The sequence below is a fragment of the Dryobates pubescens genome, chromosome 26, assembly GCF_014839835.1.
Source record: "Dryobates pubescens isolate bDryPub1 chromosome 26, bDryPub1.pri, whole genome shotgun sequence".
Lineage (NCBI taxonomy): Eukaryota > Metazoa > Chordata > Aves > Piciformes > Picidae > Dryobates > Dryobates pubescens.
This window is the reverse complement of record NC_071637.1, coordinates 7,090,374-7,118,022: the sequence shown is the minus strand read 5'-3', so window position 1 is coordinate 7,118,022 and position 27,649 is coordinate 7,090,374. Positions and strand designations below refer to the sequence as shown.

Below are 27,649 nucleotides of genomic sequence, written 5' to 3'. Positions count from 1 at the left end.
AGCAGAGTGCCCCTTTCAAGGAAGCAGCTAAATGTCCCCTGGATGAGCAGGGAGCTGTACACCAACTTCAGAGGGCTACTTGTTACTTACAACAGAGGACATGAACGGCAATCTGCAAGCTTCATAGCAGCACTGTAAAAGGCTTCATTTGTCATGTTTCACATGCAGCATTCCTACAAGGCCACTCCTTAGGTTCTTATGAGGCAGTACAGGAGACCTTTGACTGCACCTCTTCACAGAACAGTGGCACGGTATCATTCTTTTGAGAAAAGCCACTATTAAGTGTGGCACTTCTGTGAACAAGAAAGGCTTGAAAGCAAGCAATGCAGGAGCTTCCAGAATGCAGAGGTTGGCTTAAGGCTTTGAGATTTGAGAAAACAGCAAGGAGAGCTTTCTTTCCAATACAGAAAGCGACAACATGAAGACTGGAGTCTGTCAAAGGTGACATGTGAGGGAGCACAAGCAGACAGAGCATTTTCTATTGCAAAGTGAACAAGTATTTCCAGAACCTGGTTTCCAAACTCCTCAGCTACTTCCTTTGAGCCTGTATACTCTGCATTTGAGAAGGGGGATGGGCAGGCATTAAAAATGGCCTAAATGCACTGAACTCATTCTGCCACATCACAGCTTCCATCCCCCAGTGACCTGCCTTCCCCAGTGACCGGCCTCCTCAGGCACTGCCCTCAGTTACAGGTTACTAAATCAGGAGCAGAAGGCCCTTAGGATCAGACCTCCTTCCTCCGCACATGGAAAACAGTGGCCTAAGGGCAGCCCTACTTGCAAAACGCTGGCTGTGTGGCTTAAGAGGCTGGAATAAGAATTCTGAAAAAACCACCAAGATCACTCTCAGCTGTTGTTAGCACAACAATTATGAGCCTGATAGATTGGACTAGTTTTCCTTACTCCCATTTGAAAGTGATTAAAGGGAAGGTCCCTGCAGCTGAACTGAGCCCAGTATTTTGAGTGCAAAAATTCACAATACACTAAATGTACAGCAGATTCTGGAACACTCAGCTTGGTAGTACCTTACTGCCAAATACTTTCGAGGAAACACAGAAAAAAAATGCATTCATATAGTAAAATATTTGTGGTAATTTAAGCAGAGTCAAATACAATAATGGAGACAAAAACGCTTCATAAAACCTGCTGAAATGTGTGGCACGAAGCCTGAGCTAATGTACACTGATATTGATATTCAGAAGCTCCAGCTCATTCCCTTTTTAGTCAGAAGGTTTCTTAAAAATCAAAACCAGAAGTAGTTCAAAGAAAGAATCCAAAAGGGTGAGGTCTCTTGCAGACAAGTCTGAGTTCTTTGCAGGACATTTTAGTATCTGTTGAACAGAAGCGTCACAAAGCCTTCAGGTGATTACATTTTATATGCAATCATTCTTCCTAGCCCCTGCTGTATCAAGCACAGAGCAGACAAAGCAAGCAACTGTAATGCTTTAGAAAAGCCATACCTGGCTTACCTAGAATCCACAGACTGAAGTCTTCCCTCATGAAGCTGTGACTACACAGAGCTCTGCCAACAGAACCTTTTCTTATGTAGCATGGCTAATATGTCAGATGCATTTAAAAGTACTCAGAGGTGTCTGTGGCAAAGCACATGGACTGAGGTCCATCTGAGACACAGCGTTATCGACAAATGAATGCCGCAAACCAGAAGCATCAGCTCTAGTCCCATCCAAAAAGAAAAACTCCTCAGCAGGAGTGAATAAAGGGAGGGAGACCATTTACAGGGCTGTCAGTGTGCTGTCTGTTTTCCAGTAGAAAATGTTTGGTGGGCAGTTTCTAAGTCGTAAGAATTTGCAATACAAAGCCTCAGCCTAGCAAGTTTCTTTTAATTTTTAAATGTACAGCATTTTAGTTTGACAAATGTAAAAAAAAAAAACCCAAACCAAAACCAAACCAACAAACCAAAACCTCAACAAAACCAAAACCCAAACACCCCCCAAAAAACCCAATCAAACAAAAAAAACCTTTACAATTCTTTTTTTTTTTTTCTGCTTATAATGATCAAAACCAACTTGATTCAATAAATGTATGCAGTTAATATGGCCCAACCGCTTCTGACAGCGCAACTAAAATGGCCAAGACATTTAGCTTTAAGCCACAGCAGGTGCAGTAACTGCAGTCACCGCACGTGCTGCCAAGAGGTGTTCAGAAAGTGCCGCTACAGATCGCCGGTGCAGCGCCCCGCATGCCCTTCACAGCCGCGTGAAACGCCCTCGCCTGCCGCTCTACCGTACCAGGTTTTGTTGCTAGAGGGAACGTTCTGCTTTCGAAGTACTGCCCCCCGAGAATGACTGTGCGAGGCAAGGTTATGACTCAAATTACAAGCAACCAAGGAAACTGAAAAGTAGAGACTTAGACTTTTGAAATCATACCAACCTGTTGTGGCAGGTTTCTTGTCATAATCATAACTTTAAGCTCCCATCGATACAGTTGCACTAACACACTGTGGCACGAAGAACAAAATGTACCCGAAGTTACTTTTGAATTTCCTTGACCTTGCCAGGGTTTTCACATCCTCCACATTACTAAATAGTAGTTATTTATATGTAATTGATAACCATTGTACAGTTACTCCATAGCTTTACAATACTGCCCGTACTAGATCACAAGCATTACAAATCCTATTAAATAAAAACCGAACAACAAGCAGGCCCTGGAGTGGCATACAAGAATAAATTAACCCAAAAAAAGAGAAAAAAAAAAAAAAAAAGGAAAAAAGGATAAAAATCAAAAAATAAAAAATAATAAATTTAGTATTACCATTTATTGGTGACAAACACTACGTTTTACTTACATTCCATGGGGAGAAAAAATTCCAGCGTAAACAATGAACTGAAGCAGTACTTAACTTGCAAGGCTATCGTGCTTTACCTGGACCATATGCAAAAACTTTACTGCGCGCCCGGCGGCGCGCAATAACACAACATCAAAAGCAACACAGTTTTATATATAAACATAGGTCATTTTTTGTTTGTTTTTTTTTTTTGTTTTTGTTTTCAGCCCTACATGGAGATGTAATTAAACAGTATAAAGCACTCAAGGAAAATCAATCTGCGGTTTTATATGCACTACATCGAGATCATATCCTGTAATGTAGTGAGCGGTGTGCCGTCTGCACACGCGCCAGCCTTAAAACAGAGATCGGAGAGCATTGAAAGTCACGTTGCATTCCAGTTCCCCTACTCCCCCACTCAAGAAAACTAGAAATTAACCCCCAAATGATCGAAGTTTAAAATTCCTACAGCGTTTTAATTCATTCAACCGTTGGATAATTAAGCTAAGTTCGCAAAGGAAAAAAGAAGTGATAATATATGGGACTGTTTCAAGTGGTGGGCACACAAATTGGTTTCCAGTGAAACTCTGCTATTTCAGTAAACCCAAAAGAACCACATACACGGATATGATCTTCCCAAGTTAGTTCACAGATAACATGTCAGTCTCAGAAGACAAAGTTTCTAAACGGTGCTATTGTTCTAGATACAATTAAGGAACTTTTAAAATGAAAAATCCATAGTGTCATCTCGATCAAAACAACAGAATGGAACTAAAAATTTATCACTGGTTGAAGAAAAAGCAACGGTTATGATTTAGACACTACAGTAGGTTGTAAAGACTGTAGCACTCTAAAACAGTTAGGTTACATTAAGAGGAAGCATTTGATTTTCTCTGGTGCTTTCAGGTTTGGGTCCAGTCAAAAGCCTTTTTTAGGCAGTGCTGTCCAGTGTTTGTCCCAAAGTGTTTGAGTTAGCCGGTTTGAGAAGAGGGTCACTTTCCATTTCTTGTTTCACACATCTACAAATGAGAAAACACCTGTTACTTAGGAGATAAAACACTGTTTCCATTAATAAGATGCTTCTAAATCAGACGCAAATAATTCGAGGTATATATACAATTGGTTTCCATATAACTGGCTTGAATTTTTAATCAGTTAGCACTCTTAATTCCACCATTTTCACAGCTGATTATCTAAATTGGAGGCTAACCCTTTTTCCTGGTCAAAAGGAGCACTTTGCAACCCCTCCACGTTTCTGCTGAAAGCAAGCTGTGAAACCTGCACGTTGCTTACAGCTTCTACACAGAAGATTTGCAGGAAGAGAGGAGCAGCTGTAACACTTAATCACTGAAAAGCCACAGAATTTACAAACAATAGGTGTAAACAAACAGCATGGGCAGAGGGATAACAGTCAGGATTGCTCTGTATCACAGCCATTACATTTTATCCACTTGCTCCTTCTTAGTAATTTGCATTTGACACATAAAAATTACAAGCTTGATCATAAACCTACCCTCTCATCCTTCTGAAGAAGTAACAGCATTCTAACTTTTCTGGCAAACAAAAACGCCCCTCACATTTTATTTGTTTAGAACAGCAGAGGGTTAGGGTTTCCATTAAGGCAAGGGAAAGGCAATGGGTCACTCACACAGACATTGGTCCATTTCCTGTTCTTGGCATCTCTGTGGTTTGTTGGTCCAACTCAGACAGCAACTTTAAAATATTCAATGCAGCCTGAAGAAGAGAGAGCGAGCATTCAGCAATTCACAGGATGACAGGATGTTAGGGGTTGCAAGGGACCTCTGGAGACAGTCCAATTGCCCTGCCAGAGCAGGCCCACCTAACTGTATAATCTAGTGCAGGTCACACAGGAACATGTCCAAACAAGTCTTGAAAGTCTCCAGAGAAGGAGACTCCACAACCTCTCTGAGGAGCCTGTTCCGCTGCTCCATGACCCTTACAGTGAAAAAGTTCCTCCTCATGTTGAGGTGGAACTTGCTGTGCTGTAGTTTATATTCATCCTGAGTCCATTTCATTCATGCAGTTGAAAGCACAACTGGGACTCACTTTAAATAAACGTGCTAATTTTGGCACTAAAGATGCATAATTACAGTGGGGAAAAAACTGTGATGGTGCAGAATTGCATCTTGCTACACTAAACAATAAGACAGTGCTGTGGCTAGGGGATTCCCACAGCACTTGTTTTAGCAATGCACTTCAGTAATACTGTTAATATCAAGGAAGAAGACACCAAATTAATAATGGCTCAAAGTGCAGAGAGCTAAAGACCTAGGATATTAAAATACACAGAACCAAAAAGTTTTTTGCAGGAAAAGAAAACAAGCTACACAGGAATCAAAAGTACAACACAAGTAGGGCATGTGTGATGGTTAAAAGGAAGAGCCAATGTGATGTGGCCAGTGCAAATGAAGCCACCTGCTGCGAGAGCTGAAATGCTTTTCAATTCAGATTGATTTCAGCTGCACCTTTCCAGAGCGTCTCTGATTAGCTGTGGCACATGCACAGCCAAAGCTGAGTAACAGAACAGAGGATGGGTCTCAAGCTGGCCCAAGTTCCCAACCAGCTGTCCTTTTCCCTTCCTTATACTGCATGGACTGTGCTTAGTCTGACAGGAGCTCTTTATGACAGGATGTGGGGATGGGTATGAAAATGTCAGCATTAAGAGACGAAGATCAAAGAAACCTATATTCAATTATAGCCATTAGAGAAAGACTGCAACATTTTTTAGTACCAACATCAGTCTAATCAGGTTTCCCTAAGTGTATTTACATGCTGCAAACTATGACTTGAGTCTGCAGTCAGTGCTGGGGTCACTGCTGGGTAGCAGAAGGACAAAACTCAATTTAGATGTCAATGAACTGTGTACCTATTGCCAGCAATACTTGATGTCTTCTACAGACAAAGTCCTGCACAGTTTGGAGTCTAGAAAAATCATCATTTCACAGAAATATTTTAGATAACATGAGATCTTGTTTCTAAAGGAATCTTAACAGATGCTGAGTGTATCCTGCTGTCTACCAGGGAATTGCATTTCCTTCCATCTTGGATTGTGTTCCAGCAGGTCTGGTAACATCAACCCAAGTCTTACAGATCCCAGTGAAAGCTCAGCCTGTTCTTACCATTAGAGAAAATAAACTGAGATGCTTTTATGTTTTATATGTTCCTTTTCACACATTCTGCTCATGCAAATAATGTCAAGGTAAAACAAATGTGGTTTTGTAAACCAAAGTTGTGAGCACATATTAAGCATTTTAAAGGTTATTCAGATTAGATTCTGGTATTCTTAATCACTTATTCCAGCAACTTGTGAAATACCAGACAAAAATTAGCCAGGGAATTGTAAAGCATTTCCTCCAGCAGTAACATGAAACCTTGGCCTATCCAGCACATCCCTTAGTTCACTGATGGTCAAAGAGCAAGCACTTGAGAACATTCATCATACCATATCATGGCAAGATTCTACATCCTTTCCAATGCCATGGCTGATCAGTGGTGGCTGAGAGGAACAGTTTATGAGAGATACAAACTCGTTCTTGTTATTTTTTGGAAAGTCTTTATATTCAACCTAGAGAAGAGAGAAGGAGTTAGTTCTTACCAGCTAACCAAGCACAGGAAATATATCACAATTGCTCTAAGTTACCTGCCCATATATGAAGCTGAAGCTTACTTGTAATCATTAGGTCAGCCAGCAAAACCATATACTTAGAAGTTGGACATTCAGTGTGTTTTAGGGATCCTGAGAGCTCTGCAGGCATTCTGAATAGATGGGGCTACTTAATGATCATTGCTGGGAGCTTTGTTCTGGCCACAGCTATCTGCATTTCAAACTTCCCCCATTATACTTCTTAATCTACTGAGCTCCTTCACCATACTGCTAAGGAGCTTACATGCAATTCTGATTAAAGGTCTAAACATAAGGAAGTGTTAAAAATGTGAAAGACCATTCAAAAAGAGAGATTTCAGATCAGGCCAGGCCATACTTTGTCCCTACATCATAACAGTTTTCAGAAAATGCTACTTTCCACTTTATTCTTCCAAGACTTCAGAGTAGTACTGCATGAAAGCTGAGGATGCATTACCAAAGCACACATCTGAAGCTGTAAAACTCAGGGCATTTCACAGGTGAAGTAAAACATTTGACGTGAATTTGAGCTTAATGAGCAGCCTCAGAAGACATCAGTCACCAGCAGAACTCAGAAGCTTTAAAACTAACAGCAGGTTGGACAGGTTTGAGAGCTTTGAGAGAAATCTTGCAAAGCTGAACACTTACCTGGATTCCCTGAACATTGGAAAGATAGTCCAGCTGCTCAGAGGCCCGAGTGAGTGGTCCATGGGGTACGTGGCCTGATGAGTTGTTGTTCTTTAATATGGTCTCAGCAGTAGGAGAAGTACCACCATACAATAGCTCTCTAGCAATCATTGCTGTTACTGTAGCCTTGGCAGGATTTGGGGCTGCCCTGTTGAACTCTTTGGTGTGGTGTCCTTGATTAGCTCCTACAGCTTGTGCAACCTCAGGGACCATGGGAAGAATTCCAGCAGGAAGCTGCTGATGGCTGAGATAAGGCATCCTAAACTCATCTTCTTTATTACCTGAGAAGAGAGAGGTTCATACTAAACAGCTGCTATTTTTATCAGGCTATCTGCAGGCACATGAATGGAATAAAGACATCAAAAGTATCTTGTTTCAAGTTACTTTTGAAACGCTAACAAACTTAGCTGGAGTCACGTTTGGTGGGTCAGAGGTTCAGCACCAGCCTATTCAATAATGATTCAGTGCAACACCTGCTTCTGCCAAAACCAACAACTTTACCTCTGGGAGCAGTTTCTCAGGTTAGTCAAGCTGCAGACAGTTGCAGCCATGTTCTAGATACAGTCTTTGGGCTTCGAATTTATTTAATCATTTAAACTGTAGGAGCAAACAGTGAAACCACTGAAATGCCAGAACCACTGCTATGTATTGTACAGACAGTAACGTAGAGCTCACACTAAACTGTCTATTATGAAAACAAACAGGTGGTAGGTGAGGTTAAATGGGATGTGAGCACAGCCTGAAGAAGCAAGAATGACTGCAGCAAACATCCAACCACAGTCCAAACCGATGGCAGTTTATGGCCATTATGGCATAAGTCAGATTTAAGAGAGATAACAACAGCTTTATATGGGGAATTCACACACAGCTGTGGAGAAAAATTACAGGGGTGTGCTCAGAAAGGCAGGGAAGGCAGTGCCACTGAAATGAAGTGAAGTTGGTGTTACAGGGAGTGGATAAATGCAGCTCAGCAGGACTGAGCTATTTCAGGTCTAAGGACAAAGGCTAACATTTGTAGATGGAAGAAAACAGGGATGGCAAAGTTTGAAGAGGAAGTCAGGAAGTTTACCTAAGATGTAATGGATGCAGTAAAACATTACTGAAGTCCAAGTCAATCCCAAGGAGTTATAATTTACACACCAAAATTAATCTTACACACATAAAGCACTGGAAACACACTGTCCAGAACAGAAATAGGCTGCAACAGGCAAACTTTCCATAATGACTCCTCCCTCCCAACAGCTCACAGAAAAGAAAGCAAATCCCCATGTACTTGGTGGCCAGGTTTGGGGCTTTATTTGTTCCAGGCAGTTATGTGGATTTGACCACTGTGACCATCAACTATCTAAAATAAATGCAGGCACAGTTCCTTGCTCTCAGGCATTAGAGATCAAGCACAAAGAGAGGGTTCTGTACTACAAGGCCATTCCTTCCTTCTCCAGCTCTGCTTTAGGAAGACCAGTTTCAGTTAGAACTGACATCCACATCTTCACCCCAGGAACAGTCTTTAACACACTGCAGTTATTCCCTCAACATCTGCTAGATGATACAGCCAAAGCTAACTGCCTCAACAGATTCAGCACCACCTTCCCACTGCTACTCTGCCTCAGGATTAAAGTGACATTTCTGGGGCAGCCTTCCAACCTGCAACCATTCTTCCAAATGTAGAAGGCTATTTCCAGGTGGCAGAAACCCCCAGTCCTTTTCCCAGAGAATCTGCTCCCATCCTCATTTGCTCCCTGTATACTACAGAAACATTCTGCTGAGCCTAAGGGGCTGATTTCTCCTCCTCCCCTTACCTTCTCCCCACAAAGAAATTGCCCACACTTCACTCCTGATGTTGGCTGAAAAATCCTTGTCCCTGGATCTGAACCAAGCTTGGCCCTGAACATTCACAGCTGTCCTAGAAAGCTCTACCTACAGATTAAAGCCTGTCTCAAGATCCCTTAGATTGAGGTAAGACAAGCCAAGATATGGCAGGTAGCAGCAGCTGCACCTCTACTGGCTGTTCAACCCAGCCCATGAGCACACACATGCTTTTGGCTCAGCCACTTTCCTCCACCAGTTTGGGAGGGGAAAAAAAGTACAAATCTTTTTGAGACTTGAACAAAACTTTCCCAAGGGGTAGATTTGGTTTGCAAGCCAGCAACTGCACACCTCTGCTCATTACAGTGTGTTAAAAGACATCACTGAAGGGACTGAGAAACACCTGACACAGACACACACAAGCCAACAGGGCCATGCCTCTTGCAGTAAGATTACTTACTAGTTGAAGTCTCTTCAGAGCCTGGCTCAAAGAAGGTTACTTTTCTTCCATCACCTGCTTTCTTCAATGGTGTCTTAAAAATAAAAGGAAAAGAGCCAAACACACCATATCCTGTTAAAAGTACCACCCTCACCCCCACCAACTTTTATAGTGACCTGACTAGTCAAGATTTAGAGAAAAATGTATTATTCAAGAACTTCAGTTATTGCATAACTGCTAAGGAGAGACAAGTTCAGTGATTCTTATTTATTGAATCACTAAAACCATCAACAGACCAATGATGTGGTATTAAGAACACAGATAGGAAGAACAAGGTGCTGCAAAGCCAGCTGAACATCAGCTGTTGGCATTCTGAGGACAACATTGGACACAAATGAGCATATACATGGAAAGCAGAAAACTAAACCCAGGGTTGATACTTGAACTGCATGGTAACATCTGCTGAATCAGTAGGAGAAAACAAGGCTCCTTCCCTGCTAAGGGATCTACCACAGAAAGAGAGCTGGAACAAACTCCCAGCTGTGGCACACCCTGAACTATAGCTAGCACCAAGTTCTATAACCTACAATGTCTGCAAGTTGCTAAGGTCAACACACCAATCACCACAGGTTCTGAGCCGTTCTGCAAAGAATACATTCATTTAGCCTTCTGATGAGACTGATTCACTTGCAGAATGGAACCTTTAATGTATCCAAAGTGCACTATTTTTAGACATCAATCACCTCTATACAGCTGTTTCCAGGCTGGGGCAGAAAGCATCCATTTACTGCACAGCTACTGCCTTGCAAAGCTGCTTTTGTTTCAACTCGGCTTTTGCTGTAACATTAAACAGCGGCTGATTCTTAAGAACTTACCTTCTCTTCTGTCTTTAACGCTGGCTTTGGAGGTTGAGGCTGAGGGACTTTGAAACCTAAAAGTTCCAACATATTTTCAGCTGCATTGCGTTTAGCAACTTTTTTGTTTGTGCCCATTCCTTCAGCTGTGTGTACACCAACTTTCACCTGGACAAAGAGGATTAAAAACCCAAGTCCTTAAGCAGCAGTATGAGGATCCACTCATTAATGGTCTGTGACTCAACAATACCATGAGTCACAAAACTGTTCAAGGGATCATTATTCTAAGCAAGTTGTCATTTATTATCAATAATCATTGCCCCCCCCCCCCAAGCACAAAAAACCCAAACCGAAGTCACACAAACAACTGTGTTTCATCTTCTCACCTTGGCAGCAGCCTAAATGCTGAAAAATGGTATCACAGCTGACATAAATTTTCCAAGTTGAAGCTACAGGGTTAGCAGATTTACAAATGTAATGGAAAGAAAGCAACTAATGTTCCTGTCTTGGCCAGGAGAGGAGGGAGGTCTGGAGAAGATATTTAATGATCAGAGGCTAGGAGATACTCAGGATTGAAAATACTGCTGTGCCAGTGGGATTTGCAATGCAGAGTGCAGGAAGTGCTGTACTCTAAACCAGCACACAAAAATACAGGGGAAGGAGGAAATGAAGGATACTCAAATTCATGTTAATAAATTCTACATTGCAGAACATAAGCAGCTCAGTATCTCTACCAGAGCATTAATGTTGCTGCTAATTAGAACATTAGGTGGTTACAACAGAAGACTCCTGGTGTTCTAGACGTACATTTAGTTTTTTTAAACCATAATTCAGGTCACTTTTCTTGAACTTTTACCTTAGAATCATACAATCAGTCAGGGTTGGAAGGGACCACAAGGATCATCTAGTTCCAACCCCCCTGCCATGGGCAGGGACGCCTCACACTAGATCAGGCTGGCCAGAGCCTCATCCAGCCTGGGCTTAAACACTTCCAGGGATGGAGCCTCAACCACCTCCCTGGACAACCCATTCCAGGGCTTCACCACTCTCATGGGGAAGAACTTCCTCCTCACATCCAGCCTGAATCTCCCCACCTCCAGCTTCATTCCATTCCCCCTAGTCCTATCACTACCTGAGAAGTCCCTCCCCAGCCTTCTTGTAGCCCCCTTCAGATACTGGAAGGCCACAATTAGGTCACCTTGGAGCCTTCTCTTCTCCAGACTGAGCAGCCCCAGCTCTTTCAGTCTGTCTTCACAGGAGAGGTGCTCCAGCCCTCTGATCATCCTCATGGCCCTTCTCTGGACACCTTCCAGTACCTCCATATCCCTCTTGTAATAGGGGCTCCAGAACTGGATGCAGTACTCCAGGTGTGGTCTCACCAGAGCTGAGTAGAGGGGGAGATCACCTCCCTTGACCTGCTGGCCACACTTCCCTTGATGCAGCCCAGGATCTGATTGAGTGTAGCCCACTAGAGATTCTCTCAATACATGGTAGGGAAATTTGGCCATAATCCTGTTAACTTTGTGTGTCATCACGATAACCTGATTACCATAAGCCAGAAAAAGAGCAAGACATCCCAGGCATGCAGCTGGATTTTCCCAGTTAACACACAAACCTGCATAACGAACTCCCTGCGCCTTGGAAGGCCACGTTCTGTGATGAGCATGTACTCTGGTTCCTTCTCTTTCTTGGCCTGTTGTATCTGGGCAAGTCTGCTAATGGGATTCATTCCTTGACCATATTCTGGACTCGTTTGCAGCTATGTAAAAACAATATTTAGGAAATAAGCCAAAATTGGTGACTGTTTGATTTAATAGACAAAAGGCCATCGTGCCACTGAATTGGTGCATCTCTAGGATTTAAAAACACTGAAATACAAGTTGCTAAATGAAACACAGTCACAGCCCAAAAGAAACAATCTGTCTGGCTCTGCTGCCACAGCTGACGACATATAATCTGCCACTGGTAATAGTTTTACAAGTTCTAATCCTGCTATATTAGGAGGCACGGGCTTGCAGGAGAATTTGCACAAGCAAAATCATTCAAAACCCAAAGCTGTGGAGTCCAAGGCTTGAAAGTCAGGGCTTGATTTTTATATGTGCCACTTGTTCTTTTATAAGGCTCCTCTTTCATTCTGAATTTCCTGATCGCTGTTGTAAAACACAATCCCATTTAGAGGGGGAGCAAAATACAATTTCATTTGCAGTGTCAGCCTGCTGATAGGCATTGAGCAGCTGAAGAGTGTTTGTAATTACAAGGAAACATCTCTCTGCTGCTGATTATTGCTAGCAGCCAGATTTCCAGCCCATTTGTCTCTTACCTTCACTATTGATTTTGTTTTCTTTTTGATTCGTGGCTTCATTTTCTCAACCGTAGGAAGGGGTGGTAGTTTTTTCAGTTCTTCTAGGACTGCTATTGCAGCATTTTTCTTTGAAATCTTCTTGCTCTTTCCTTCACCTTCACCCATGAATTCTCCAACTGACACCTTGGTAACGAAGCTCTTCATATGGGGAGGACCACTTTCCTTGGTCACCTGTTTCAGAGGGAAAAACTGAGTGAAAGCGTGATAAACACTCATTAAAAATGGTAGGGCACATTGTTTATAGCAAACTTCTCTCAAGAACTATGGATACAGAGACTTTTGATTCTCATACAATGCACAAATATTTGTAAATCCTACTCACTCTAATAACATAACCCCACCCAAATAAACTTAGACTTTAAAAAGATCAGATGCAGCAAGCAGAGAACAGTATTTACATCAGAGTCATTAACCCATCTCATTTAATCTGCTGATTTACTCATTCAGTATTGCAATATGACCCTTCTATTTCATACTTGAACACAGTTAACATCACCTCATTAAAGACATCATGTTCTGGTAACAGAACATTACAGAGAAAGCAATTGAGTAGGATCCAGCATTTTAGTTCAGAAGTAAAAGAATTCTGGAGACATCTAGGAGATAGTTGCCTACTATACATTTAGCTTTTAACTCCATGCATAAGACATCATACTTTGAAATATCCATAAAGTAAAAACTGAATGAAGAGCTTCCACCCACAACTGGCTTTGTCTGACAGTAATTTTTACCAGTGATGCTCAGGCTGGTCTGCAATAATTGAAAGCCTCAGGTAAAATTACATAGAACAGTTTTAGAAGCAATTTAGCTACACACAGTTGTGTTTTCTTACTATAATAATTCAGAGAGTCAGATGTTACTCTGCCAGCTCAGGAAAGCAGCATAAATTAATACTTTAGTGGAACAGAGATGCTCCTATGGAAGCTGTTGATTTAAGAAAACTAAAATTATCAAGGAGAGGCAAAGAGGCAGCAAGCAGCAGGCCAAAGGGAAAGGAAAGATGCACATGAGGGCAGCTCATGGCAGGAAAAGAAACCTACTCGTGAGATTCTGCAACTTGCGGATAGTCCACATCAGTGCTTCATTAAGCAAATACTTCCATCAGTGTCTGTCAGAGTGAGCTACACTCTTTTGCCTCAGCTCTGCACTTCGATGTTCTAACCACTAGTGTGGGGCTGTGTTTTGTTTCTCCACTGATTTTTCAAAAAGCTTGGGAAAAAGATTGCACAGACAACCCCAGCACAGCTGTTCACTTGGGGCATGGCTTTAGTGCAAGAACTCGTGAACAGGTGGAGTGTTCTCTTTGTCTTTACCACGTAAACTCCGAGACAATCGGGGCGACTGTCAAAGTGTATTCACAACTAACAAGGCATGTTACAAGTCAGTTGTTTGGCTCATCTAGAAAGAGACTCACTTAATGTGTACCCTTAATATTCTAACCAAAACAAATCTCGAGCTTGTAAAACAAACATACCTCAAAATTCACAGGCAAGTTCCTTTTAAGTGCAATCTCAAAAACTTGGCTTATTTCAGATTTATTGAGATTTTCATCATCTGGTTCTTTTCCGTTAACCTAAAAGAAGCATACTCTATTTAAAATAAAGATCCTATTAAATTGAATTTTATCCATCCAACCAGTCTACTCAACTCTCAAAATTTTAAGTGGTCTAACCTTCACTGCCACTGTATGGGAGTGTGGTAGAAATGCAGCACACGTACTACACAACTGAACCCTGAGCAGCTCGTTTCAGGTGTATGTGTAAAAGCTAACAAACCTTATTTTCATGTGCTCGGTGCAGGAAAGGACAAATGGAACAAGGCCAATAGGTTTAAAAATCTATTTATGGAAAAGCTGCAGTGTTAAATGAACTGATTTCCAAATGGAAGTACCTTTATGAAAGGCAATTTTCGTACACTGATTGGACGTTTGTACCGAAAGCGCTAAGACAGCATCAGATAAGAGAAAGGGCAGGAAAATAAAGATTCTGAGAATGGGACCAATGTGAATAAAGGATGGCTAATCAGACCCTGCCATAGTCCTGCCTCTTGATGTGCTCCCTTCTCTGTGCTTCATCTGTAGCTAGCATACTAGCTGGAAGTTGTCTGAAATCAAATGGTGTACGTCTGAGAACTTACACCTGCTAGGAGTACAGCAGTGCCAGGTGAAGCTTACATACAAGCACTTCTGTGTATCTCCAGGTGAAACACTGACTGTGATTCCAAATATGTCTTCACTGATGTTGGGATCAACATGAACTCAGAGGCATGGTAAGAGCAACAGAGAAATTTTAAGTCCAGCAGTGATATTGGAAAGATCATGATAAAGATGAACAGCATCAATTTCACCAATTATATCATGCCACAACACCAGTTATGCAACCAGGTAACAAAAATGATTTAAATACCTTATTGGAGCAGCAGAAACATGCTAGAGAGCTCTCACTGATTAAAAGTAGTTTTGATGGCAGTAAGCAACCCCAGTACCTAACTAGTTAAACCATGAAGGAAAAAATTTTCCCACCACTTACAGCAGGCACTTCCCATCTCAGAAAAAAAAGTAAGTCAGATTAATCTGTGGTTTGCACTGCTCCCACTGTCCCATCAGATTTTGCACTATGGGTACATTTCAGGTTCAAGCTGCAAACATTTCAGAAGACTCCATATAGTCCAACATCCTTTAACAGCGGTGACATCTGATACTCCTGATCATCCTGATACTACACCCAGTCTCTGACCTCTACGTGGAGGCATACACAGGGTAGCCTTCACCTCTGCAGAACCTGAGACCACTTGATAGCACCACTCCCACAGGAACATTAGACTGCAAGAGAAATGTGGAGGTATCTTCTAGGCCAGGGAAGCCAGGCTGTACCTCAGCAGAAGGCAGTGTAGGGAAAAAGTTGAAAGCCTTGATGATCATATTCTAAAACCTATTTCCTTTGCAATCAATAAGCTCACAAGGAATAGTTTCATAGACCCAGCAAAAAAATATTTGAACTACTAAGGTCTTGTTTTGGTATGGTCTAGGTGTTACACCAAGTTTACTACCAGCACCTGTAGGAATGATCTGTCACTACCCTCCCTGCCAAAACTTTAGCACAACCGTTTTAATACCAAACACTTTCCCCCCCTCCCTGTAATGTTTTTAAACATAGCTTTTAAACTTCTGACACTTATGCTTGCCAAGGTGACCAGGACTTCTCTTCACTGGATTAGATTTGTTCCATTTCATAACTTCCAAGAGGATACAAACAAATAACATGAAATTATGTGCTATACCACAGTGTATTTTGACACATTCCAAGTCTGTTCACAGTGTAAAATACAGCACTGCTCTTCAATACCTCTCTCTAAAAAGAACAGATGAATAGCAAATAACCAGGAACAGACTTACTGGGGTGGCTTAACACCCATTCTGAAAAACCAGCGGGGAGGGCTTGCGAGTGCTTAGCCCTCCCTGCAGGGTGTTTACCCCCTGGGAAACTGAGTCTGTTCCACTTCCCCTCCCTGCCCAGCTAGGGTATAAAAGGGAGTGCATTGGAGTCATTAGCTCTCCTTTTTGGCTCCTGCCTCTCCTGGACAAGAGCTACTGCAGCTGCATACCTGCTCTTCTGCCACATGGTTGGGGCCTGATCCTTCTCCCTGCTGCTTCCATGCCTCTTCAGAAAGAGAGACTGGTTTTGTGTTCTTGTCCCCCCCCCCCAATCCATCCTTGTTCCTTGCCCTTGTGAACCTTACCTGTTATTGTTACATATATATTGTTTAAAGAAAACTCTTTACCTCTCTAATTGCAGGCCGACTCCAAATTATTGCTTGGTGGATTTGCTCCTTCCCTTTCCTTTTTGCCTCTCTGTTGGGAGGGAGGAGTGGGGAGCAGGGGGAAGATTCTCAGCCTTGCCCCGACCTGAGCTCTTAACTCCCAGTTAAGGCTCAAACCACCAACCACACTTACCAATTCTTTTGCCCCTACTTGAGTTCTGTGTCATTTTATAAATAAAAAAGAATCACACAAACATGCTGTCCCCCACTTTCCCTTTCCCTGCACACCTCCAGGCAGATGGTCTACAAGGTCAGCTTTTGCAGTAGTTTCATCATGTGTGCATAGACAAAACTCTCCAAGGAATCTATGCCTCATAGAAGGAAAATATGCCTCATAGAGCACAAGCCCTATGAGGAGAGATTGAGGGAGTTGGGGTTGCTTAGTCTGGAGAAGAGGAGACTCGGGGGTGACCTTATTGCTCTCTACAACTACCTGAAGGGGGGTTGTAGTGAGGCGGAGGTTGGTCTCTTCTCCCAGGCAACCAGTACCAGAACAAGAGGACACAGTCTCAGGCTGCGTCAGGGGAGGTTTAGGCTGGAGGTTAGGAGGAAGTTTTACACAGAGAGAGTGATTGCCCACTGGAATGGGCTGCCTGAGGAGGTGGTGGGGTCGCCGTCGCTGGGGGTGTTCAGGGCGAGGCTTGACAGGATGCTTGGTTGTATGGTTTAGTTGATTGGGTAGTGTTGGATGATAGGTTGGACATGATGATCTCGAAGGTCTCTTCCAACCTGGTTAATTCTATTCTATTCTATTCAGAATGAGACCACAAATAAGCATTTAGCACTCTTGGCTCTCAAATTGGTCAAATCAAATCTCCAGTAAGTGGGAAGGGAAAAAAAAAAGAGGAAACAAAAAATGATTAAAAAAACCTCCCAGGCAAATTGCAAAAGTAGTGCATTCCTTTAAGAGGGGTTTTGCACTTTTCTAGGAACTCTTTCAACGTGCCCTTTCTCACAGCATGCTTACAAGCAAATGATGAAAACCAGTGGAGTTGCCTGTTAGAGCTACACTGATTTCAACTGAGCTTTCAGGCTGTTTTCTTCCACGGTAAGGGTAAAAAGAGCAGCTGGTATTTACCAAATAACACAGAAGCTATTCTGGTTTTAGGATTTTTAGGCAAAATTTAGAATTTCTGTCTAAAAACTGTGCTAGAAAGCCTAACTGTCTATGTTTGCTAAGCTTTAAATCAGTGCTTCATCATCTCTGACTGCAAATATGCAAAGTAGCCCTGTACTGCAACTCTGCAATCAGACCCATTCATGTTGGAACGGTCCTTAGGAGGTCTCCTAATACAGCCTCCTACTCAGAGCAGAGCAGACTAAAATTGAATTGGATTGCTCAGGCAGGGCTTTGTCCACTTGAGAGCTAATATTATCACATTTTCTTCCTACCACTTGTTTCTAAATTTGCAGTCTGACAAAGTGTGGGAAATGGTCATTCTTACCCTTAAAGTCTAATCATTTTATTCAATGATTTCCTCTTAAGCACTGAATATTTTCTGGTTTAAAACTACAAGATCAACCCCCTGTAAATACACACATTGGTAACATAAAAGCCATTTTTAAAATCACAAAATTACCTCTCCCCCCAAAAAGAAATATAAGAGAACATAAGAGTCCAAGCTTAAGAATGTTCTGTTTACACACACACACACACAAATGGGATATACAACAATAACTGCATGTAAAAGGAAAATTACTTGGCAGGAAAATTACTGGCAACATCAAATGACAGTAGGAGGTATCAGGATGGTATCTGCTTCTGAAAGCTTTAGTTGCCTCCATTACACACAGGCACTACAAGAGCATCCCTTATGCTCCTTCACTACTGCAGCCTTCAAGCTCCTTGCCTCCCTGACTGCAAGAATGCACAGGGCTCACTAAAAATCTTCCTTGTTTTATCTTCTATCTTGTCTAGTGCAAAACGTTGCTACAAACCCAGCACTTCCCTCAGATACTCCCAAAACTGCAGGTGAAAGCCACAAATATTAACAAATTTACCATTTAAATACCAAACTTTAAATTAAGACTTGAATTATCCAAGGGCTTGTTCTAGAACACTACTCTCCATTCAAAGGATTGCTCTCCTCAACCACAGCTGCATTTCTTACTGTTCCTTTTGTAGGAACAGTAAGACCCTGCTCTGGCAGGGGGGTTGGACTTCATGATCTTCACAGGTCACTTCCCACCTCTACCATTCTGTGAAGTTTGTCCAAGTCAAACATAAATATGAAGCTAAAATGACAAATATGAACTTTTAAGCGACTTGCCCAGCATACATAGAGCAGGGCCAAGAAAGGAATCGGCTCTTAGTGAGCTTGCAACTGGTTTAATCATGATTCTCCCTTCTTGCAATCTCTTGCATCATTCACAGCAGTATTTCCCTTATCAGATCCTTATAGAAAAGAGCCTCTGTAGGTGTACTTCCTCCACCTCTTGATTTCCAGCCCTCACACTGAATGGGACAGCCTACAGGAAAGCACGTGTGGTCACGTACAGACAACTGCACTGTTTGTTCTGAAGACCTCAAGTTACTCAACTTCAAACACAACTCTGCAAATACTCAGGAAGTCACTTGCACAGAAGCATTTCTAAAGAAGTGAACAGAAAATAATTCAGTTACATCTGATCCTCTTATTTTCTGCAGCTCGACTCCTTGGGTCCAGACACACAACACTGCTACCTGAGTGAAGAAACTGCTGATGACAGGAGGTTATCTTTAAGAGGGTGACTGAAGAAAGGGGATGTTTAACATCACTGACACAGAATGACAATACTCAGGAATTTGGAGCTCCCTTGCACTGGAAAGGAACATCCCTTTCAGGCATGACCTCTCCTGCATGAAGACCCCCAGCCTGTCTCTGATCACATCAGCTCAGAACTTATCTCCACTCTTTCTGCTTCTATTCCCAGCACCAATCCCCTCTCCCCAAAAAGCATTTGTAATCCCTTGACTCTTAACAGCTTCCAATAGTCTCCATTCATCCGTGGGATCTTTCCCTTACCTGAACCATTACCAGTGCCTCCTAGACTTCTTCCCTGAACCTTCAGACCCAATGTTTTTGCCTTATTGCCTGGAATAGAAAGTGCTGGGCACTCATATAAATACATGGAGGGATACAAAATAGCTTCCTGTATTCATATCTAAATGTGTGTATGAGTTCATTATTTCCATGAACTTGCTGCTCTTCGAGAACTTCCATGGTTCTTTCCAACATCATGTAGGAAATTTGCCCAGGAAGCAAACCCATGTCTGATTTCTGTTGCCCACACTTGAATACAAGTACCCCATTTACTTCTCCAGAAGGCTGTATATGATCTGTACCTGATAAGATATTAGTTCCTATCTATGCTTCCAGTGCTCATATCTGACAGATGTCTATAGCATTGCTGTGGAAAAACATGACAGCAAAAGAATTAATATAACTTCATTTGGGAAAACTCCAATTCCACAGAAATCTATGTTTTTAAATCAAAGTGTGTCTATTGACACAAGTAGGCCAACACCACTACTCAATTAAATTCCACAACTGCCATCTTCCTCTCAATAAGGAAAAAATATCTACAACAGCATCTCAGTTTATCTTGGCAATTTATGCTTATAACACTCAGATGAATTCCCACCTCTGGTTTCTCAGGCAAGGGCTCATTCTGCAGAACTTTCAGTGCTTTAGCAGCTGCATCATGCTTAGCAGCCTGTCTTGTTCTTCCTTTCCCATGAAACTGCTGCCCTCCAATTGAAAGCTCAACTTGATAAAGTAAGGGCCCAACAGGAAATGGGTAAAAGTACCTGCAAAGAGAGATTCAAATCAGCAAATAGTTCGGCCTACAAGGTAAACAAATATAAGTTATAGATGGGTGAATGTCCTGGCCATCAATAACCACAACTCAGCACTGAAGCCCCAGTATTAATAAGCTAAACTTTGATTTAAAATCTAAAAGCTTTTAGGGAGAGACTTCTGAAACAGAGCACTGGCAGTTCTTGTTTTACAACAGGAACACATTTGTAACCAACTACAGCAGGGAAAAACAATGCAACTGCACTCTATGGGCTTAGCATACCAGTCAGTTTTGAGTTCTCAGCTCCTATGCCCACATAAACTTGTTTAAACTGAAGCTGTAGAAAAAGCATTGAACTGTTCTGCTCAATTTTGCTTTTCCACAGAAAGGAAATGTAAGAAATATTTGGCTAGTATTTAGCTAGTCACTTCACAAAGCTGGCTACATCCAAATACCCTCAAAAACACTGCAGCATGTGATTCAGTTCCCTTTTTCCTCCCCTTCTACTCCTCACCAAGGGGAAATAACCCACCAAACCACCCACCCACACTTAAATAAGACAAATTGCAGGTATTAATGGGGCAGCTTCATGAGCTGGCTGTGTTTCAAGCTGAATATTTCTTTAAGGGATGTGTTATTTTTACCTAGTTTTCAGAAGATAGTATCAAAGCACTGAATGATTAGAGCAGAAGCTGAAAGATAAGAGACTGCAAAATCAAAAGATTCAACACCACATACCGTGGAGGGTAAGTGCCACCTCTCATAGTGTAGTTGTAAGTGGATCTCATCCCTGTATAAGGATCGATAGGTTTGTACATAGGTTTCTTTCCCAGCTTCATGCAAAGTGCATTTAACTCCACTGTGGGGGTTACACTGTCTAAATAAAAAGGAATATAAAGAGAATTGTCCAAGTGGTGCAAGGAACCGAAACAAGCTGAACTCTCATGTGGTCTCAAAGCAGGGAAAAATGAGCTCAAGGTTTGCTATATGCAGTATCTTAATGAATTCTGAATAAAAATGCTAATGAACAGAGAAAACAAGTCTGTGTGACACATGTCAAATGATCAGCCTAGTGCAGCTGTGGCAAATCTTGCTACAAAACCTGGGAATTTGCTGGGGGCAAGTCTTATTTTGTACTTTGTGTACCTAACAACGTGGTCTGCAGAACAGAAATTTGCCTTCCCCCAAAATACTTCTAAATTAAACTTACAGACATGCTACACATCTTCTGTGTCCAGTGTTCACTGAGAATGATCAGGACACTGAGGTTCTTGAGCACACACATGGCTAGAGAAGGGCAATGAGGCTGGGGAGAGGCTTCGAGCACAAGTCCTATGAGGAGAGGCTGAGGGAGCTGGGGTTGCTTAGCCTGGAGGAGGCTCAGGGGAGACCTTACTGCTCTCTACAACTACCTGAAGGGAGGTTGTAGCCAGGTGGGGGTTGGTCTCTTCTCCCAAGCACCCAGCACCAGAACAAGAGGACACAGTCTCAGGCTGCACCAGGGGAAGTTTACACTTGAGGTGAGGAGAAAGTTCATCCCAGAAAGAGTAACTGGCCACTGGAACGTGCTGCCCAGGGAGGTGGTGGAGTCACCGTCCCTGGAGGTGTTCAAAAAGGGATCGGATGTGGCACTTGAAGCCATGGTTTAGTGGTAATGAGCTGTTGGGTGACAGGTTGGACTTGATGGTCTCTGAGGTCTTTTCCAACCTTATTGATTCTATGATTCTATGACCTTTCTTCTGTACTCAATGACCTAAAAGGGCTTTTATGACTCTCTGCTTTCAAATTGCAACTGGCTCTTCAAAAGGAAGGTACTGAGTGCTGCAAACACTGCTAACTGAGGGCTGCAAATACTTCTCTAGGTTCAAATGCCACATGGATGAATAACTGACTTCCTGACTATTTTCATTTGAGAAAGAAGTCACATAAATGGCCAGATTTTCTATCACAGGCCTCACTGGCTCAAACATTAGTGTGGACTCTTGCCTTCCAACAAAACAGTGTTGTGCAACTGCCAAAAGAAAATGTAATCATGGAACAGGTTCACCAACAAAATAAGTAGTTGTGAGCTTCTCATATTTTCACTGCTGACTGTACAAAGTCTTTCTAAAGAAAGAATTTAGGTGCTAGCAGAATGCAACTGGCACAGAATATAAGTTCTAACCTTTCCTGAGCATACCAATACTGTCCCAATAGCTGGATTCCAGTGATTAGGAAGAAATGCAAAATAATTGTGTCCTGCTGAGATGTGAAGCTAGTTCATGATTTCAAATATATCTTAAAAGCAATTTGAGTAAAGAACCCCATACAGAATGAACTACAACATAAATGCTTTCATACAAAGCAACATCTACTTCTCTTTACAAAAGTGTAGATGGATCCAAATCCCACAGTTCTGATCCAATCCCTCAACACCAATTTCACAGTTTTGGGCTATGTTGTTTTGTGTGTGTTTGGGTTTTAAACAAACATTTCCAAAGCTCTGTTGTCAAGTTTTTTAATGGCCAGGGGAAGTTTAGGCTTGAGGTGAGGAGAAAGTTCTTCACAGAGAGAGTTGTTAGCTGTTGGAATGGGCTGCCCAGGGAGGTGGTGGAGTCACCGTCCCTGGAGGTGTTCAACAGGGGATTGGATGTGGCACTTGGTGCCATGGTTTAGTAGTCATGAGGTCTTGGGTGACAGGTTGGACTTGATGATCTTTGAGGTCTCTTCCAACCTTATTGATTCTATGAACAGGCCAACATGTTCACCTGCTATGCAAAAGATTATTCTTTGCTTTGAGTTCCTCATTGTTTTGTTTGGATTTTCTTTAATTTAGTTTTGGTTTTTTAAGGTTAAGATAAACATCTCTTCCAGGATTGCACCAAGTGTTACAATACAAACCTGTAAGTTAAGCTGTGGGTTTTTCAAGCCTGGAGGACTTGATGGAAAACCCCTACACTTGGAACTTGCTAATTAGCATCATGGTTTTTATCGTGGCGCCTACAACACTCAGATTAAAGCAAAACGATGCTCTCAGGAAACCTGACAATTGCCATTGTTAAATGTACAGAATCACTGGGTTTGGTCATCCTTATGCACTTTGAAAATCCATCCCAAACCCAGAGAGGTGTATTGTCTGCACTGTTTTTCAGCAAGCAGTTTTCTCTGGGCTGTACCTGGATTCTTGCCTTCACTACGAGCCGGACGAGCTGTAGGCTTAGGGAATTTTGTCCCTTCCAAAGCTTTGGCAGCTGCCGCGTGTTGCGCTTTTTTAATACTAGTTCCTTCAGCTTCCCAGTGCTGGTCCCCAAGAGTCAGCTGCACTGTAAATACCTCAAACATAGAAGAAGAATTTTATTAGGGGCCACTTCAGAACTCACAGTATTTACTAGACTCTCTTACACAAAACAAAGGGTCTGCTAGCGATGCAAACGCTGAGAATACAGTAACCAAAGCTCTCCTCCAGGACCACACCACCCCCGCCACAGCTATCCCTGAAACTTCCATGATTACTGAGCTGAGAATGTCACAGTAACTGCAACTAGCAACCACCCTTTTTGGCTAAAACCCAAAAGATACAATGTGCATAGAGGTGACAGCTACAAGGATACTGCTATGACAACATTACTCTGGACAGCAGCCTTGTAATTCAGACTTCCCTATTCCACAGAGCTCAGTTCCTGCTTTAATACAGTGGGGGCTTTTTTAATGTTATTTTTTGGCAGCTTGAAGAAAAGTTAAGTTCACACTGCACTACAAAAGCTTCTACATGCCCACAGGTGAACACAAGTCTTCCTCTTGTATCTGTGGGATAAGGAAGGATATATATTCCTCTGAATTTTCACAAATTGATTAGACACCAGCAAGCCAAGGTGTCCTTGGTAATTAAATGCAGTTTAATTTCAAGTAGAACGAAAATACAGCTGAGAAGATGCCTTGAATGTTAATCCAGTACTTTCTGTATATGCAGACCTTGCCTCCTTTGAACACTGAGGCTGACTTTATACATGTTGGACAAAATATTTTAGTTCTTAATAATATTCAATTGCGAGGCAATTCCTCTGACATACAACACACACTGCTCCAGGAAACACCTTAAGGAGACAGACAGATTAAACAGATGCATCCCAAGGCTGATTTTCTTGTACGCCTTCACCTCAGCTCTTACAACAATAGAGATCTTCAATGAGGAGTAAGAATTTCAAGTTCCCTTCTCCAGTGTTCTTTGAATTAACACAAAGTGCTCGCTTATTTGCTGTGCTCCTGGAAAACTCTCTCTGCATCTGAACAGAAGCCCAAAGGAATTGTGTGTCACTGAGGTTCTGACACGTGAAAGATATGCCATGATATGGGATGCACACCACAGGCTGGCACACCCAAGGCATTCTTATACTCCTGCTGTGAAAAACTAAAGATTCTTTTGTTAAAGTAACTGTTCCAGAGCAGATGAAGGCACATTCAAGTGCTGTTCATTCATACTGTGCTTCAGGCAGTACAGAACAGCTACCACAATCCTTGTTTTCCAAATATTGGCCAATCAGGATAGAAAGGTTTGTTTAATTTACAACTAGAACACAGTCAGGGCAAAGCAACATTCAGTTATGATGTGCACAAGAGAAAAAAACTCCTCATTTTAAATAGTAAAACTTTTTCTGGGCACAACAACTAAATTTGTACCTTGACAACTACACAGACAGAAAAGCTCAACAGCTCCTTATGTAGCAGTTTTCCTAAAGAAATGACTGCCACAAATCCTCCTGTCTCTCACAAGATAATTTGGACTAAGGAAGCATTTTAATCTTCTAAAGTTGGTGGGATTAACCTCAAAACACTATAATGCTCCACAGGAGGAGCACAGAAAACTTGCAAACAGGCAAGGCGTGGAACAAAGGCTTAAGACTGCAGCAGAAAGTGATGGTATGAAGAGTTAACACGAAACTTCTCAGCAAAGAGTGCAAGGGGCACACCTTGCTTTATTAAATGAAAGTCAAAGCCAAGCATCTCATAATGGAGCTAACAAATAACTCTCCTGAAGAGCTACGGGGTTTTAGGGAACAGGTAAGTTCCACCTTTACATACTTTGGGAAGTCAACCTTTTAGCATATGCAGCAGCTTCACACTTCCCTACCTTTGGCACTTGGGTGAGCTTCCCATTCCACCCTATTATGCTCTATTATCTTGCACCACAGGCATACACTCTGCCTTTCCAATTAGGAAAGTGAAAGAGCACAAAAACCAGCAATAAGAAATGCACATGAATATTTATGTGATCTCCAGAGGTCCCTTCCAACCCCTATGACCCTGTGGTTTACCTTAGAATGAGCTGGACCTTGCTCACTCAAAAGCTTATACTCGGGCTGAATCTTGTTGAAACGGGCTAACTCATTCACAAGACACATTGGGGTTTTCTCTTTGGGGTTTGCCATGTTTGAAGGAGCTGAAAGCAGAAAATCAGACAAATGAACAGGTAGCTGTAGCTCTGAATTCTGCTATAATTTTCCCTTTTAAAAAACCCAACACCTCACTGGCTTAGCATTTAGTTGTCTCCAGTATACCACCTGGTAGAAAGGATTTGCTGAACTAGACAGCTCAGTTCATCAGCCAAACTGGCACCAACCTGCTGACCCCTGAGCTTTCCAAGCAACGTGCCTGCCTGAAAGGCAGCACCACTGGCTGTGCTGGTTTAGTGCAAGCCAAAAGCACACAGTGAGGAGTCTGCTGCCTTTAGCTTGCATCTTACACAATACATTTCAAGGAGCAAATCCTCTAACCATTAATCATGGTCACTTCCTTCAAATAATTTCAAAGAGCCACTTCATCTCTTTTTGACTTCTCCTACTTTTCCATGATATCTGCTGTTTATTTATTACCTTTTATTCACTCTACAAGAGTTTATCAGCACAATATAATTATCATTAAACTGGTCATAAAAGAACTAAAAATAACAGAACTAAACTATTTTGATGATCTTTCAAGGTCCCTTCCAACCCCTAATGTTCTGTGATTCCAAAATACCACATTTTTCATGTTTAAAACAAGCTGCTTGTAGAAAACACAGATAGCAGTGCTTTAAAAATGCCATGTTAGGCAAGGTTAATTATTCTTCACTATTACAAGCATCTCAATTAATTGTTAGAACTCGGTGGAAAGCATGCTTGTCTGTCTCCCACCAATTTCATTCAGCAGGGAGAAAGCATTACAAGCTAGAGTAGCAAATGCAAACCTAGAAACACTAAGAACATACACAATCATTAACAGACACTCAACCTTACCTGCAGCTGCATTGGTGGATGTAACTGATGCAGAGGGTAAAGCAGAGTTTTGGATAGGTCTACCTGCATTTTCAGAGGGCAAAGAGCTAGTAGTAGAAGGAATACTCAAAGGCTGTGAAAGAGAGGGGTTTTTATTCAATATTTGGCTCCCTGTAAGGGCAGCAGAAGGATTCTGAATTTGAACTTGTGACATGTTCACTTCCAACCAGAGCAAATTATTGTAGGCAAACAGCTTTGAATGCAGGCAAACTCAGGGTGATGAAGCCAAATGGGTGACCTAAAATGTAAAGATTAAAAAAAAAAAGATATTATACCAAATATTAATGCATTCTCTAACCAACAATCTATTGACATTTTCTCCAGCAGCACAAAGGGGAAAACCTGTTCAAATTGAGCAGCCATTGTTTGCAGTTCCTATGCAATAAGTCACTTACAGGTCCAGCTTTAACAGCACACACTCAGCTGCAAGCTCCAGCATCATTTAAGTTTCACATTTCTTTCATTTATAATAGAAGCTTTATTTATGCTTGTTCATTTAAGATAACTATCCATCTGTTTTCTCCATCACTGCATCCATTTACAAAGCAAATCTAGTTACTTAAGCTGATAGCCACTGCTTATATACTAAACAAAGAGCAACTGTCATGAACAGACTACATTTCATACATTCTACCATTTGAAGTTCAAGATTTCAACTTGAAAGGGCAAGCAGTAAATGCAGCCTTTACAAAACAGCTATTTAGAGCATGCCTCCTTTATTATAATCATAGACATTTTCCCCTAGGATCTCCAGAAAAATGACTAGCCAGTTATGAGGGGAGCACAGCTGGTGGCCTGCAGAAACTGCTGAGATAGCTATGGCTGGGAAAAGGCAAGGTGTAAGACTCTGTAAACTTTGCAAGCTACATGCATTTTGAAGGTTACTTTAAGTCCAGACATGTCTCAGTCACAGGTCAAGCATCGATTCAGAGTTCTTTGGCCTTGCAACACGGTACAGAAGTGCTGAGAGTGCTGACTGGTGTCTGTGTTCATTTAAGACAAGCCACCTCCGGGCGATGAATTCACACCACTCAACATGAACTGCTCTGGTAGGCCTTTCCCTCCACCAGCTAATTAGTATTAGATTTCTCTTACACATGGATGCAATATCATCTTCATGCTCAGTTAAACCTAAATATACACGAACAGGTTGCCAGTCTGAAGGCTCTCACTGCTGCCAG

At 42.0% G+C, this 27,649-nt stretch overlaps 1 protein-coding gene across 5 annotated transcripts in view; it reads right to left on the bottom strand.

Moving 5' to 3' along the window:
* Positions 1 to 2,995: 2,995 nt before the first annotated feature.
* The window catches only part of STAU1 (staufen double-stranded RNA binding protein 1), a 33,959-nt gene continuing 9,305 nt past the window's right edge, over positions 2,996 to 27,649 (bottom strand). For 2 of the 5 annotated variants that reach the window (XM_054173425.1, XM_054173426.1), the window contains 14 exons: positions 26,430 to 26,706; positions 25,470 to 25,594; positions 23,334 to 23,490; positions 20,917 to 21,055; positions 20,023 to 20,188; positions 14,054 to 14,152; positions 12,538 to 12,768; positions 11,833 to 11,976; positions 10,239 to 10,385; positions 9,385 to 9,457; positions 7,080 to 7,399; positions 6,252 to 6,374; positions 4,437 to 4,522; positions 2,996 to 3,807 (listed from right to left, as the gene is read on the bottom strand). In XM_054173425.1, coding sequence (XP_054029400.1) covers positions 3,720 to 3,807; positions 4,437 to 4,522; positions 6,252 to 6,374; positions 7,080 to 7,399; positions 9,385 to 9,457; positions 10,239 to 10,385; positions 11,833 to 11,976; positions 12,538 to 12,768; positions 14,054 to 14,152; positions 20,023 to 20,188; positions 20,917 to 21,055; positions 23,334 to 23,490; positions 25,470 to 25,594; positions 26,430 to 26,622 — 2,091 coding nt within the window. In that variant the 5' untranslated portion in view covers positions 26,623 to 26,706 and the 3' untranslated portion in view covers positions 2,996 to 3,719. The remainder of the gene's footprint in view (positions 3,808 to 4,436; positions 4,523 to 6,251; positions 6,375 to 7,079; positions 7,400 to 9,384; positions 9,458 to 10,238; positions 10,386 to 11,832; positions 11,977 to 12,537; positions 12,769 to 14,053; positions 14,153 to 20,022; positions 20,189 to 20,916; positions 21,056 to 23,333; positions 23,491 to 25,469; positions 25,595 to 26,429; positions 26,707 to 27,649) is intronic. The other 3 variants (XM_054173427.1, XM_054173428.1, XM_054173430.1) reach the window with 3 other exon arrangements.